The 16,663-nt window shown below is 32.1% G+C and overlaps 2 protein-coding genes across 2 annotated transcripts; one reads left to right on the top strand and one right to left on the bottom strand.

Moving 5' to 3' along the window:
* Positions 1-3,336: 3,336 nt before the first annotated feature.
* On the bottom strand, positions 3,337-8,137 carry LOC125870307 (F-box/kelch-repeat protein OR23). The gene is made up of 2 exons (XM_049550709.1): positions 6,966-8,137; positions 3,337-3,804 (listed from the first exon to the last, which is right to left on the bottom strand). The coding sequence occupies exons 1-2, from the start codon at positions 7,928-7,930 to the stop codon at positions 3,516-3,518; spliced, it is 1,254 nt and encodes a 417-aa protein (XP_049406666.1). The 5' UTR covers positions 7,931-8,137; the 3' UTR covers positions 3,337-3,515.
* Positions 8,138-15,023: 6,886 nt separating this feature from the next.
* LOC125871327 (zinc finger protein KNUCKLES-like) lies at positions 15,024-15,425 on the top strand. Its single transcript, XM_049551914.1, has one exon. It carries the CDS (start codon positions 15,024-15,026, stop codon positions 15,423-15,425), a length of 402 nt encoding a protein of 133 aa, XP_049407871.1.
* The last annotated feature ends 1,238 nt before the right edge of the window (positions 15,426-16,663 follow it).

Below are 16,663 nucleotides of genomic sequence, written 5' to 3'. Positions count from 1 at the left end.
ATCAGGATTTTTTTAAATATTACAAATGAAAGAATGATCAAACAAAATTTAAAAAAAAAATACAAAAAAAAAATGTGAGTTGAGAACCATGGAGTTTCAGATTCAAATTCCAGTAGAGACAAAAACATTAATTAATTTATTTTCATTTGTCTTAACTTTGTCAGACAGAGTTACATGATACCTGCTATTGATAAAAGATGACAAATACCCCCATGAAATCAGTGAGGTACGCCCAAGTTGATCTTGACACCATAGTTTTTTCAAAAAAATGGGTATTCTGCTGTACAAGATTCAAGTCTAATGAGTTATAGATCGAGTACTAAACCGGTTAAGAAACACTAGAGTCTCTTTTGCTGAAAGCTCTATCATAGGAAGGAGGAGGATGAACAACCACCCTCCTTCCTCGAGCAGAAAAGTTCTTCTGCTCAATAGTCCTGGCACTGAACGCTTTGCCTTCAGTGCCAGGATTAGGAGTAGGAGTACGAACGGGATTGTAGAAAGATGGTAACAAAAGATGTTTATTACTATTTCGCCATCCTTCTTTCTTTAGAATCCTAGATGTAGCTTCATGAGGTATGCTACTTAGTAGAATAACAAATGTTATTGCTATTATAATATTTCTAGTTTGGGATCTCATATTTATGATTATACAAAATAAAGTTACTAATAGGGGGTCTATTTATATGCAAGAAACATTGAAATTATGAGGATTTTTTAAGAGTTGTTTTTTTCTGGACAATGTTTCAAGTCTTTTTCCTTTTTATTGACTGTTGACGAGAAGAGTTTTAATTAAAAAAAAGTTGGAAATTGAATGGGTCAATGACTATCTAATGACGGGCAATATACGTAATTACTATCTAATTTTGATTTGAATCGTTAAAATCTTGTCACTCAAGGCAATGAACTTTTTTTTATAATTACGGTAGGATCTCTCTAGACTAAATATTTGTCGAGATCATAAAATTTTATTATTTTGTATAAGTGGTAATTAATCGATAGATTAGTATTTGTTAATTTAAAGAGTGTTTTCGAGATTCAATGAAAGTTAATTTTGATTACATCAAAATCATTATATCTTAATCTTACTAACCTATGTAATCATTATATCTTAATCTTACTAACCTATGTATCATATTAATAAAATAATTATTAATCTCGATTATTGAAATAATGTTAATGTTAATGGGATCGAGTCTTACAAAAATATATTCACTTATGTGATTTTTTTCACTGGTCCAAATCAGAACCGAAGAAAAATGTTATCTTAGAGAGTACTAGTAATTTAGAGAGGTTCTGCTATAAACTCTAATTGAGTTTTAATTGTGACTGGGTTCATTAGAAAAAATTTACCACATTTACACTATTGGTTAAATCTAAGCGGGTTAAAACGGATAAGTTGAATTATAACCTGTTCAAAAACTATTTGAGTTAAAATAAGCTGGTAATTTTGACACCATACTCTTGTCGTTTGAAATGTTACTTCAATAGTCAAATCACGATTTAGCATTATATATCTCGGATTATGAATTGTGATTAACAAATTTAAGCCAGCCTAATTAAGCTAAATGAGTGAAACCGAGTCCAAAATTTTAGCAGTGTTCTCATACTAAAGTTTTGTTCGTTAGAGAAAAATGTTACTTTATTAAAATTCATATAATAAAAATAATTGCAAGAGATTAAAAAGTAATCTTTTCATTCGAAATCATATAAAGATAATTCCTATTTGATATTAATGCAACTGAAATTGCTGGCTAGAATTAGTTGGACCATTAGAATGTTTGAATAAAACAACAACCTAGTATTTTATGCATGTGTTTTTAGGCAACAAAGACTAGACAATTAAGGAAAAAAAAGCAGCATTTGAATTCTATATAGCAGCCAAGAATTGAAGTCCGCAGACTATGGAAGTTTTATACGCCCCCTCTTCCAATTTATATCCCCCTCTTCCAATTTATATGACACTTTTCTTTTTTTAAATCCGTTAATGACACATTATTATATTTAGTTCCAACTCATTTTATGAGATGATTTATAATGACACAAACAGACAAACATCTATGACTTACTTTAGATCATAAATTTGAAGTCTTTTTTTCCTAAACTTTGTGCCTAGTCAAAGTACATCATATAAATTGATATGGAGCGAGTCCATCCCCACTAATTTCAGTTTCCAGGAACCTACTTCAATAGCGCAGCCATTAACACAGAGGCGTTTTCTTTCTTTAATACTACAAAGGTTTCCAAATTGGCTTCAATCAAACTTGTACCAAGTTTCCTATGATTCAGTCAACCCGCACCTTACATAAATAATACTCCACCACATATTATTTCTTTATTCAATTCAAGTGACTGGTGTCTCCAATTTAAGAGAAAAACACTACTCTACTAGTGATATATGATAACCTCATCCGTATACAGACCACCTCAAATATATACTCTCTCCGTATCAATATATTTATATGATACCATTTGACTTAACAGAAAATTTAAGAAAAAAAGGTTTAACTTTTGAAATTTATTATCGAAAACAAAACTTATACATTTATGTGGCTACAAACCATTTAATTAAAGAACAATTTCAAAGAATCAATGTGAACGTCAACAATAGTTCCTAGCTAAGAAGAGAGTGACAAGCAAGGTACTGATCCCCCAAAAACAAAAACAGAAAAGCTAAATGACCAGATTCATCATCCCTCTCTAACCAGACACAACCTAGTTGTGGTATGAATTTAAACTCGAAAGAACACTCATATATTGCAGCACATTCTGTGACAAGGAAAGAAATGGAGTGCAAATGGCTAAATGCATATGGCAGCAGGATCAACAAGTGACGATGAGGTGCAAATTTATTCCCTCACCGTGTGGACGCCTTACTTGTCTTTCAGGCTGGCTGCATCATTATATTTATACATATAATCTTTACTCTCTACGGGTAATTTTGTTTGTTCTAGTGTAACAATATGTTACTATTTCCTAACAGAACAGGCACAAAGCAGGATTCAACTACTTTTTTCAAAGGGGTTGAGGTTGGGTGTTGGAACAAATTTCATATTTGAGGACAGCAGATTCTATGGCTAAAGATTTTGCCAGAGAGGATTCAAACAACATTTAGTTGCTAAAGCCGAAGGCAACCAGATAGACAAAAGCACTCAACGGAAAGAAAAGGCATCATAGTCAAAACTGCTGATGCTGAAGAGAAGATATATCCAAAAGAACATAAAGAAACTGAACTAGGAATCGAAGTTCAAAATATGAAGAGGATAAACTGCAGGAAGATTATAGAAAGGGAATATGTGTGTGTGTGTGTGAGGGAGAGCAAAACATGGAAGTGTTTCATAGAAGCAATTGATAAAAGTAAAGAGACAGAGATAAGAAGAATTACATTTATTACAGTTGCATTTACAGTACTAATTCTGACAATAAGATATACACAATGCCATTCACAACAGGTAAAGAGGGAGGATCTACTAAACCAAACAACTGCTTCATAGGCACACCAATGCAACAATATAGATCTACAGACGAATGGTGCACATAACTGCAGTTTTGAAATCCAAAGGGTGCTGAAAAGGTGACCTTGTAGTGACAGACCTCCATGACTTCGTCCTAGGATGGTATATTTGTACAAGCATAGTTGACCTTTTCTGCTGCCTTAATCCTTGGCACTCCTTTGATTTAACCCCATTTAAATGAGATATCACATGCAGCTCCCCATCCAATGCAACAAAGCCAACAGATGATTCATCAGATGTTTTTCTTGGCAGACTTGTTTCCTTTATCCAACTGTTGGAAGCCATTATATAGCTACAAATGCAACAAAGGACCAGAAAAATGTAAGATACGAAACACTAGGCCTTCATGTGGACACTGACAAATTGACGAAATTTCCAAGTATTGTGAAACTAACAGAGTATAGGCAGTAGCCACACGCAAATAGGCAATCAGACCCTACAGAATCTGTTCTAGCTAAATTAGGGTTGAATATAAATTCAATGAATCAGATGTATATGCATATTACCAAGAACTCTAAAGTTTTCTTTCAAAGAAAAAAAATCCTGAAACTCAACATCAAATAACCAAAGTTGCAAATTCTATCATGAGGTTTAACAGAAAATACATGGATAAGCTTCTAATTTAGAAGCTTTCTAAAAGCTGTGTACTTTGAAGACTGCATATGATAGTGGTGAACCAACACAGCCACAAAATAAATAAAATTTTAAAAGAGCACATTTGTAAGACACCCAAAAATATACTCAAGAGTTATCTTTTTCCTGTTTGCTATCCCGTCCGACATTACAGGATCTGTTAGTATCTTCCATGAAGCAGAGACCAATGATGCACCCAAGAAACATTAATTTGAGAAACCTCAGAACAAACAAGCTACAGTCAGATCAACCACTTACTCATATCATACTCCTTATAAACAAAAACAAATGTAGACATATTCCTGCATAAATATTATCGACTCATACACAAAAAATTGAGTCTTCAAGTTCATATTATAATATGAACAATGAGCTGTTCTTCACCTATCCAACAGAACTCAACATAATGTTCCACCGCTATATCCACTATTCCTATACCATAAAAGTTGAATAAATTTTCAAATTACATGCAATAAAACAGGACAAGTGAGCATTCTTGCATTTCAGAAAGATACAAACACACACATCTATACTACTTGCTAACTGTGTTTCAGGTAGATAGGCGAGAAATGTTTATTCCATGTAAAAGAAGTGAACTGAACCTATTTCACTAAGAAATTAAATTAATGACGTACAATTTCCGCCAATCCTTTTTTGTCCATACCCAACAAAATCTATATGATGTCAAGGAATGATTTATCCGTTGGCATAAAAAACTTTTAAAACCCACCAATGTTGTCATCAGTTAACCAACGGTCTAAAGACGAGTCATAAACCATATCCACTTACATTTAGTTCCATTGACTAATCTGGTGTTCAATAGAGGAACCAAACAGATTGTTGTGATCACAATAAGGGGGAAAAGGCTAAATACCCGGATATCCCCTTAAACTCGGCGGGTTTTGTAAGTTAAGACACTCCAAGTTAACTAGTGACCAAATAGACACTTTTACTTGACAAAAGTGTCTTGTGAACACTTGTATCTATAGGAGTGTCGAATATTAAATGAGCAAATTAACTAATGACACATATAATTTTTTCTAAAAAGATGTCACGTGGTAATTATTTATTTATTTTGAAATAGCACATGGTAATTATATTTTTTAAAACGTTAAAACAACAAGGAAGAAAGAAAAATACATGGTAATCCTCAACTGCACACTCCTCCACCGTTCCATCTTTTCACAACCATTTTTAGCCTCCTCCATTGAAGACCCACAATCTGAGAAGCTCAGAAACTCTCTATGAGTGGTGCTTTAATTTTGGAGAGGAAGAGAAGATGAAAGAAAAATAGAAGAGGAAGGGGAGAGGTCACCAAATTGGTTTCAGAGATGGCTAAAAATCTTATAGTTTAAAGATTACACAAACAACAGTGGCATTCTAAATGTTAGTATATTCTTGATTGATGATTAGCTTAGGTATATTATCTTTATAAAAGGATAAGTATGGTTATTGATTAATTATTTTCAAATAATTTACTTCCCTTTGGCAAAACCATAGAGATAGAAATAACTTGAGATTTTTAGGGAAGCTTCGGCACTTGTTTCCGGCCATAAATGGAGGTGATTAGCGTTGAGAGGTTTGCCAAGGGGGTACAGAGTCACAATAACAATGGCAATAAAGGGAAAAGATCATTTATGGGAGTAACGTACAATGGATTTAGTTTGATCTTGTGTTCATTAATGTTGCCCATGAGTGATACCCAATTGGGTGTTTCTCAGTGGCATTTGGATTTCGAATTTCTTTTCCTTTTTTGGAAAAGGTAAGTAAACTTGATTATAGCAAGTGCCAAGGAGATAATGCAAAATAGAAAATTACAGAATTACAAAAGTCTCCAGGAGACATAAGTTACCTATTTCAAAAAAAAAAAAAAAGTCTCCAGGAGACATTGCGAACAATCATCTCAATGAGTCTACGGAAGGCATCTGGATAAAATATTTGAGACAAAAAACCTAACAAGCTTTTATTTCTTGGCTTTTGGTTGAAAACAGTTCGCAACAAGTTCTTTTTTTGTTTTAAGTTGTACATTGAAGATCAGCATCGAGAAGATTCTGTCACGTGAATTGTGTAATGAGCCTAGAAAGTCAATCATCTCATCTATATCGACGAAAAGGAAAATAATTTGGCAGAACTCTTTCGAATTTTTGACAAAACTGGGTCAAATCCCAGTGTAGATAAAAAGGTGAAAAGTGATTTGTACACATCTGTCTATACATTAATGAGAGTCACCCAATATCTCTTCTCACAGGAGGTAGTAGCTAACCGGTTTAGTAGAGGTGTGTGCCAACCTGGCATGGACACCACCATTATCCAAAAAAATTAAACCAAACGTCACTCTACTAACTCTAATAAAATTATTTCAACTTATCAAAAGAAGAAAACATAAATCACAAATCAAGGCATCAAACAAACATATCAAATTATCATGTAGTGCTTAATTCCTTGCCCTACTAGGTTATCCACCCCTTTCCCGGAAAAAAGACACAATACTGAGGTTGGATATTTCACCAAAATCGACTCTTAAATGCACAATGTATTAGACTTGTCATAGTGATGTGCGATAACTACACTAGATGTGTGGTTCCTTAATTTAAGGAGTTTCGGTCAATCAACCAAACCTCAATGCAAACTAGTTGGGGTATGTCGTATGAATCCTCTATGCCAATACCATTCTTTTCGGGTGGCATACCATTCCAATACTAGTATTAGTTCGTTCTCAAAGCTTAATTAAGGATTCTCTGAAACTAACAGTTTCACAAAGCTCACACAATTGCTGACAGTGAAATAAAATGTGCATAACAAGATATTCCATAACTATACCTGAAAATATCACCTCGGTCGAGCATGAATACCGCAGGAGCTTCCGAAGGCCCATCCTCAACCACCACAATCTTTCCAAGCTTCCACCTTTCCCCTTCTTCCCACATATCCCCAAGCTCCCTCCACTTCCCACCATTCTTCATTTCCATCACTAAAACATCCCTATAATATTGATCCACAGGAAACACCCCGGAGACTGTCCTCGACTCGCCATATCCACCCATCACCCAAAATTCCCTCTCCTCTCCATTCCCAACAAAGAACCCAACACACCCTGCTCTAAACCTAGGTAACCCATCCAATGCAACCCACTCATCTTTCCCAATATCATACATCTCCACTGAACTCATCCTACTACCAGCCGCCCCAAACATCGTATGCCGAGACCCACCACCCGCCACCAAAATCTTATCCAAATTAGGTGCCGCAGCACACGCAAAACTCCCCCTAGGGTTAATCATAGGCGCCAACGTCTCCCATGAAAAAGTTCCAAAATCAAACCTAAAGGCAGAGGATGAAGGACATGGGTAATCAAGAGGGTAAGATCGTGTATCAAAAAGCGACCCACCTAACACATACAAATGAGAGCCGATACAAATCGAAGTGAAATTACAAAGCCCATATACATGAGGGTTACAAGGCATAGGTGGAAGTGGAGACCATGCAAGATTTCTAGGGTCAAACAGGTACGGCGAAGCAATTAAAGGATCTTGTGGGAATATACAGAGAAGGGGAGACAGAGTAGATAGTGGGAGATGCTTTTGCCGCAGAGAAATGATGGTTTTGGAAGAGAAAAATTGCTTCCATGATTTACAAATGGATTTAAGACGTGAATGATGAGAGTAAGGAACGAATACAAGTATAATCGTTGCTAAATCGTTTGGAAGACCAGGGATTATAGTTGGGTTTAGGGTTTGTAGTTGAGATTCTTGATTTGTAACAGTTGTTGAAGAAGGAAGAGCCATGGGTTAATCTGAATGAACCCCAACAAAATTTTGCTTCTTCTGTATGAAGAAAAACCCAATTTTTTTGTGGCGACTTGAACATAGAGAGGATGAGAATCTTACCCCGGTTCAATCAACACCGTTTTTCTGCTATGTCATCAATGGCGGTTGGGACAATTGAAGAATCAGAGATACTGGTGGAGTTTGCTTCTTCAAGAACTTTTTGACTAAGAAAAAAATATACCCCACACAGTGACACAGAACATAAACTTCTGACTTTGAGAAAAGTAATAAATAACACACATTTGACACGAAATAAGTTTTCGTCGGCTCAATTTATTTGTTCTATTTTAACTCAAAGGAAATTAGAGAATTTTCCAAAAGGAAGTGTGAATTTTACGCTGAGTATATATATATATATATATATATATACGACCTCGTACTGTTTTAGGATATCATGATGATCAATTTTGGCCACGTAACACTGTACTTGGATGTTTTTTTTACTTGAGTGATAAGGAAATTTAATTAGGTACAAATGCTTAATGCTTGATTCATTTTTTATAATATAAAACTCTATATTACTCACTCATAGGAGAAAAGAAGCAAATATATCCCTTAATTTTGTATTTAAAATAAATATACTTTTTATTAAAAAAGAAACGTATTCAAAAAAATTGAACCAAGTATCTATATTTACTTGCTTTCCTACTATCCTTCAAGTAATTCACTCTTTTTGCTATTTTTTTCTTAATCTATGTGATTGTAATTTCTGTATTTACTATTGTTCCTTTGAATAGATTCTAATTTCTTGCTCTTCAAATGTGGTAGATTCTCGCTCCCATATAACTGTAGATATATTCTTCTTATATTGCTTCCGATGTCATACTTTTATTCATTTTAGGCATTGTGTCACATTCCTTTATTATACTTTAATACCTAACCAAATCTCGTGATTTTTTCGTTTTTGTTGTTCAGGTATATTCAAAATAAATGTACTTGAGTCTCTAGCTTGTTTTCTCCACATAGACAACACTTCTAGTGGAATTTTCAGTATGATCATCCCCTCTTTAGTTAGCAGTTTTTCCTAATTTGCTAGTCATATAATAAATCTATGTCTAGGCAACATGAGTGAATACACTATCAAATCCGCTACATGTAGTTTTAGTTGACTACCCAGTAATTGGCTGTTCTATAGCTCACATTATATACTCCTTTGGTCAATAGACAATAGGTTTCATAAGTATACCACATTATCATAGTTAGTTTAATGGAGTTAATTAAGCTTCCTCCAGTATCAGCTGCTATTCTTAGAGGGTGTATGTCTAACAAATGGTATCAATATGATGTTTTTGAAATTTAAAAATCAATTTAATGATTTTATAAAATCTAGTAAATATATTTATGTTAATGAAAAGAGAAATATGTATTATTTGTTAGACAACAAATATTCACCATTTTTGAAAAAAAAATATATCCGCACTATATCACAAAATTGAGGGATATATTTTCCTAACTTCTAAAATAAAATTAGTTATAGAATTCATCACTAATTTAATATTAATACTCAACAATTAACAAAAGAAAAAAATTTAGATAAAGTATCACTATGTGTGATTTATTTCAACTAATGCAAAGTGCACTTTGCCACTTTATCTAATGTTCTCCGTGCGAAGTGCACTGACTTGTTGATGCTTCTTTCTGAATCAAATAAAAAATAATTTTTAAAAGTAATAATGTAGAATACGAAAAATAAGTAAATAAGAGGAGAAACTCAAACACAGTTTATTTAACTATATAGCTAGTTATATTATTACTCATTAACTATTTTCTTTGCTTATAAATATCTTTATTTGATTTAAGTGTTTTCATGTCATAAGTTATTTAGTATCACAGAAACTTTATGTCCAACAATATCATTTATGTTAATATTTTAAAATTAGATGGTAAAATTTAAAACATGTGTGTAACATACACTTACAGACATAATACGTACCAAATATTCATTAGGATTGTATCACCGTCATGTATATCGTGTACATCAATATTCACCGTTCAAAGTTTTCTTATCGAATCAAATGATAGTCTTGTTGAGACTATATGTATTGTTCGATTATTATTGGGATATCGATTGATGATCTCAAATGTCATGAACCAAATCATCTAAATCACGATGACACCTACATCTCAATTTAACAGAAGAATCATTTTCTAATATTAGCAAGCACAAAGAAGCATCCGAAAAGCTATAGTCATAAGGAAGTCTTGAATAACCATAGTGCTAAAACACAAATAATACTACCTCAAAATCTTCCAGGCAACAAAATTTCAGCAAAACACAAAGGTCTAAGTTACGACATAAATCATGTCTAGTATATCAGGTTACACAAATCTTTCAAATTCAATCCATTGGGAGAATTGGCCCATGACCATCTTTTATTTTTGGAAAAATCACCTAATTACACAAATATTTCTAGGAAAAATTATAGAAATCCCACATTTTAGTTTACTTATTACCATTATCCCCTATAAGTTTTACAAATCTCCAAAATCTCTCATTTTCGCGCATCAGATTAGTGTATCTCGCGCATCAGATTAGTGTATCATGTATAAAATGTACATCAGATTAGTGTATCATGTATAAAATGTAATATATCTTACTTAACGATTAATGTATCTCGTCATCAAATTAATGTATCAACGCTTATATTATTGTATCTGTTTGAGGGATTTCTGTAATTATAAACTTTTAAGGGATAGATTGTAATTTTGCCTTAAAAATTTGTGATTTCTGTAATTTGTCCATATTTCCATCATATTTACTAATATTTTTCTATAATTTAAGATAAATATATTTTATCTCACTAATTAATATTTCATACCAGATTTCAAGTCAGATACACCTAAATACTTGTTGTTTGCTACCAGATACGCTAAAATAGGGAGAGAGGCGAGCGAGATTTTTCTACATATATCTTAGATACATGCAAATGACATTGGATACACACTAGATACATATGTATCTTATGTGATTCACATGTATTTGGAATACCAAATACATGAAGGAGATAGGAGAGCGGCGAGCGAGATATGGGAGGGATCCAAGCTAGATTTGTCTATATATCTCATATATATGCAAATCCACTTGGATACAATGTCTTTAAAACAATTTACCGCTAATTTTGATCTCATATATCCCTAGATAATATATGTATCTGGACGTATCTAGACGTAGTTGGACACATCAAAATCCGATAAGATTCATAATATTGCTAGCTAATTGGTGTGTATCTAAGTAATTAACTCTTAACTAGTGAGATATCTCTAAGTTACTTTTTTTTTTTTTTTATAAAGCATACCCCTTCTAATCATATAATGCCACCATGTCACATCATAAATGAATCAACTTTATAGCAGGAGGATGCAGGCTTAAGCTAAATTAATTAAGAATAGATCAATGAAAACATTAATTGTTTGTGTTGTAAATGACAGTATGATTTGGTAATGGTTGAGTGCAGTAGTAGTTAAGATCAGTCACGTAGTTATCGACCATGACATTTTCCCTAAATCTTCTATATATTCAAAAAAATAATCTTCTTTTGTTTTAATTAACTTCTGACTAATCACCGCTTGAGCTGGTAAAGACTTTGTCAAAAAAAGATCAAATCTTTGTCCATCTCATGTAATAACGTGACGTTTGGACTAGACAATTTCTAGTTCTATTTTTTTAAAAAAAAAATAATTGATTTGTTATGAGAGGATTGATTTTAGTTTTGTCTTGTTTGTTCAACATTAAAATAAGGATTGGAATTAGAGAGACAAGTTATAAAAGGGATGACAAGTCCACAGGTCTTTCGTTTATGTTTTTGCATTTTGTCTTCTCATTTCTTTTGAACCACTTCAATCCTTTTTGTCTCCTCATCAAAGTCAAGGACCAAAAAAAAATTGCTTGGCAACATTTCATGAGGAGATTTAAGTTTTGCATGGTGTCATTTGATCAGGAGGTCACAGGCTTAAATTATGAAAATAGCCTTTAGTAGAAATGCAAGATAAGATTGTATATAATAGACCTGATGGTCGGATCCTTTCCTGAACTCTATCCATAGCGAGAGTTTTAGTGCACTGAACTAACTTTTTTTATTCATTAAAAATCAAGACTTTGTAAACTTTCGATATTATTATCAGTATATAGGGCAGAGATGTGTGAAGTGTAGTTAAATAGTAAACCCAATTTGCTCTCTCTAGTGGCTTATAATATTAGATGAAATAGTCATACTATTTCATATGACATTATATTACATTATTAGCAGAGGTCCTGAATTCAAGTTTCATTGCCATTTATTATCAAAAAGATTTTCCTATATATTTGGCAATGGAAAACATACGTGTTAAAGCAACACCAAGTAATTAAAAGTGTTGGGTATATAGTAAGAATTAAGATAAAATGAGGGAATATAAAGTGTTCTCTTATGCTTTAGTAAAAAGCAATTCTTCCTCATTGGTGGTGGAAAGAAAAGTTCAAATGTTTAAATAAGGAAACACTTCTAGTAATTGTCTAAAGTGTTAAGAAAAGGGTTCCCTCTTGCTATCTCTCGGGCTTTTAGAATAGTTCTATCTTGGGAGGATCTATTCTTTCTATTGTGTGCATAGAGTGGGCTCGATTATTTTTCCTTTTTGTTTCATCCTACTACAATGTGCATATAGTGGGCTCGATTACAGATCCTGATATAAATATTTGATAAGTACAAATTAATTAACAAAAAATACATTATCTATGACCTCATAAGTTTTTAAACTTTTATGGTAATAGCACAATTTTAAAAGAAAAATGCCTTGTAATTAGGATTAAAACGAGAAGCCCTGATAGTGATAAGAATTACTCGGTCAAATTAAAGTAGAAATTGTGATAATGAGTCCTATTAACAGATTTTCCAACAAAACTTTATAGCTTATACAATTACCCAAAAATAATGTCATGAATTTTAGAATAATCTAAGGGCACTTGCTTAGTATTTAATAGTAATATATACACAAAAGTGTCTTTATAAATAAATCAGCTGGCCTGCAAGTGAGTCTGAGATAGGAGCATATATTCAAATGAGAACCTGGTTAATTAAGACCATGAAATATTCTTTGTATAACAAGCTTTTATTTATTTTTTATTAAGATAATAAATAAATGTCATATTCATGCAACCAATTCTATGGAAAAGGAGAAGTAGAAATATAGAAAATGGAGAAATACTGTGTACCTAGCCAAGACTACTAAGTCTTCTTGTGGGTTTGGTAGGAAGGAAAACATTTTATGTTTTTTTTTTAAAAAAAATATTATGTTTGATTGAACAATTCTTTTTTGGAAAATATTCTTTTAGGAAATTAAGTTTCTTAAAAATGAGGAAAATGACTACTTTAATAAGAATAGAAAAAACAAGTTACATAAGTATCGACATTTCACATTGATTGTATCTTCGTCACACTCCAACGTACTTCATCTTCACCCCATTCTTGTAGTCCCTATCCCTGCTACCTGACATTCCTGCTCCACCCCACCTCTTATAATATTTGTCTAGATTATATACAAATATTTTAAAGATAGTTTTCTTACTTACGTATCAAACACAAATAATAATAATAATAATAAATTCACTTATTTTCTAGAAAATATTTTCCTTCGTACCAAACTCAAGCACGTCAAATATGATAGATTTGCATATTTCATAAATTAGTATAAATAGTTAATTCACATACACGAGTGTCTACTATATAATTTCTTTTATATTTTTCCAACAACACATACCCACATAGATTTAATTAAATTACTATATATATATAGTTGCATATTAATTGGAATCAGACTTGATTTTGATGCATCTGAGATCATAGCTTGAATCATCATTACCAAAACCTTTGGCATTTTATTTTTGTTTCTAAGAAGCAGCCAGTATATACATAGTTAAACAAGAAGTAATTTTCATTAAAGATTTTTTAGAATAATTAATTAAATTGGGTGATATAATTGCATGGTGATGGAGACTGTGATGACACAGAGATAGTGAACGTGTGAATTTAATTAAATCCCTAATAACTATAATTAAAGAGAAAAAAATCGACTCAATATTGTTTTTTGAACAGACAAAAAGAAACAACAAAAACTGTAATGTTGATGGATCATTTTTAATTTTTACATCCTATCGTTATCATGGTCATGGGGGAGGCATCCTTTGTCTTTCCTCAGCTCTGTTAAAAATACATTTAAAGTAGTTTAGTTTTTTGAATTTTATATTTAAATTATTAGCTGTGCAATTTTTTTAAACCTAAGTATCATATCTTCTTTCATTTATTTCATCCTTTATTATTTTTTACCTTTTTAATATTATATATATCTTCTTTCTCTTTTTAATCTATGTTGTGAATTTATTTAACTATAGAAAATCTTATTTATAAAGTCACTTAAGTGTAAATAGTTTTCAACATATATATACTATGTAATAATAAAATAATATTCATTTGTTCTATTGGTAAGTCCATAATATAGATTTAAAAGAGAAAATAATATATATATTATTAGATTTGCTGTGAGTATGTATAATAAATACAGTATTTATTTAAATTGGGGATATGTCAGAGGAATTTATGAGGAAGCAACAATACGAGGTTTATATGTTTTTTTTTCCAACATAGCTAGTTGTAGTATTAAAAAGGTTTGGTTTAGGAAAGTCTCCTCCCACCCCCTCCCTTCAGCCACACACTCTATCGTACTTTCATAGCTAATAACTCGCAAAGGTAAAATAGAAAAAATAATATTATTATTTATATATTGACTTTCTGAAATAACAAGTATTAAAGAACATCTATTTTTTTAAATAAAAACGGAGAGAATATAAACGGAAAAAAGCAGGTTTTAATTTTTTTTAAGTAAGATACATGTAAACAGCCGGCCTGTAAATTGAAATAACAAATAAAGCTACATTTTTTATCCAACCCTCCCCCACAATTTTTCAAAATAGAAAGCCCATAAATTGTCTCATCTTCCCTCATACGCTAATTACTCATTCCCATTATTGATTAAATAATAATCAATCAGATCAAATCAAATTAAGGAAGACTCCAGTATGATGAACTCGTCAACTCATGAAGAAGTTGAGCTTCAACCAAAACATCAAGAAAACGGTATAGGTCGATCTTATGAGTGTGTTTTTTGCAAAAGAGGATTCAATACTGCTCAAGCTTTAGGCGGTCACATGAATATTCACAGAAAAGATAGAATCAGAATAACCAGACCAAGTCAAACCAACGGGCCTTACCTGACATATTTTTCGGGCCATACATCTACGGCCACTAAAGGCCCGTTTGTGATGAACGGGCCTGATAGTGGATCCGAAGATAATAGGCCGCAGTGTCTTAATTTGTTCGGAGATGATTGGCGTATATTGCAATTTGGTGAAAATATGGAAAAGAATAAGGGGATATTAGAAGATGATTTGGATTTGGAGCTTCGATTAGGCCATGATCCTTAATTAATTGTACGTTCATGATTAACGGTGCAGATATTGGTAAGTTGTAAATATATTGTACTAAAATAATTACTATGATATGTTTGTTTATCTGAAAATTTGCCCAAACTATATATTTAGGGTTTTGTGTGCTTATTAGCTAGGTAGTACTGTATTATCCGTCATTCCCCTATTTTTTACTACGTACTAATAAATAAGAATTCTATTTATGTTTTTGCAATTTCTTTCCATAATTCCATTGGATATATGTTAAGTTATTTCTGATTTTGAGGGGTTTGGTGTTTTTCTAATCAATTTTTTGTTGGCTAATCAAGCACTATAGCGTCCATTTTGCTTCTTCTTTTTTTCCCCTTTTTTCACTCAGTGTTTAGGGTCTGTTTTGGAGCCCTAACTAAATTTGAGTCCATTCAGGTATGATGCTTGTAACAAGATTTTTTGTCATACCTAAAAATCGAACCTGAAACCTCTAATTAAGAGTGAAGTTATTCCACCACTGCATTGCATTTGTAGTATCTATGCGCCAATCATTGCTTTTGCATTCAACTAATTAAAATTTGCTTATATATATAGATGGTATAAGATGTTAAATATAGGGAACGTCTCTTGGAAATGCTTACCCGCTAGACATACTCAATTCTCCCGTTCTTTTTTTCACTACAAAAGATGTACTCACTCTGTTTCAATTTAATTGTCTTAGTTTTTTTTTTAGTCGATTTTAAAAAAGAATGTATCTTTTCTTTTTGACAATTCTTTAATTCTAACATCTCATGCACGGGATACGTTTAAAACTACAAAATTTAAGATATTTTGGTACATTCCACAATGATTACAAGATTCAAAGTCTTTGTTACTTTCTTAAACTTTATCAAGTCCAAACCAGACAAAGCAATTGAAAATATTTTTGTGTTTTACTACATAATTAATACCTTTCTAGTGCTCTTTCTTGTGTTGTTTAGACTTCTTTCAATCTCTTAGTAGACACAAATAATTTTAAAAAAATAATTAGTAAATAAAATATAATTTGTTACTCAATTGGGGATTTCATTACAACTTCTATCTAGTTATGAGTAAAGAAGGAAAGGTAGTTTCAAAGAAGCCTTCCTTTGATTGCTGCTTTTAATGTGCTTTCTAATCTGCTTCTGTAAAGAAAGGAAAAAAGAGAGGATAAGTCTTTAATTAAACGGTCTATATATGTTGATCACTTAAAAGCAGAGGCGTATCCAGGATTTTGAGATAATAGG

The sequence above is a fragment of the Solanum stenotomum genome, chromosome 7, assembly GCF_019186545.1.
Source record: "Solanum stenotomum isolate F172 chromosome 7, ASM1918654v1, whole genome shotgun sequence".
Lineage (NCBI taxonomy): Eukaryota > Viridiplantae > Streptophyta > Magnoliopsida > Solanales > Solanaceae > Solanum > Solanum stenotomum.
The sequence above is the reverse complement of the archived record's forward strand: the minus strand, read 5'-3'. Positions and strand labels throughout refer to the sequence as shown.

Excerpts from the sequence above, each read along its gene's own strand:
- LOC125870307 (XM_049550709.1), bottom strand. The coding sequence starts at position 7,930 with ATGGCTCTTCCTTCTTCAACAACTGTTACAAATCAAGAATCTCAACTA. Across the intron at positions 3,805-6,965 it reads GACCGAGGTGATATTTTCAG|CTATATAATGGCTTCCAACA; the intron begins GTATAGTTATGG and ends TTGCATTTGTAG.
- LOC125871327 (XM_049551914.1), top strand. The coding sequence starts at position 15,024 with ATGAACTCGTCAACTCATGAAGAAGTTGAGCTTCAACCAAAACATCAA.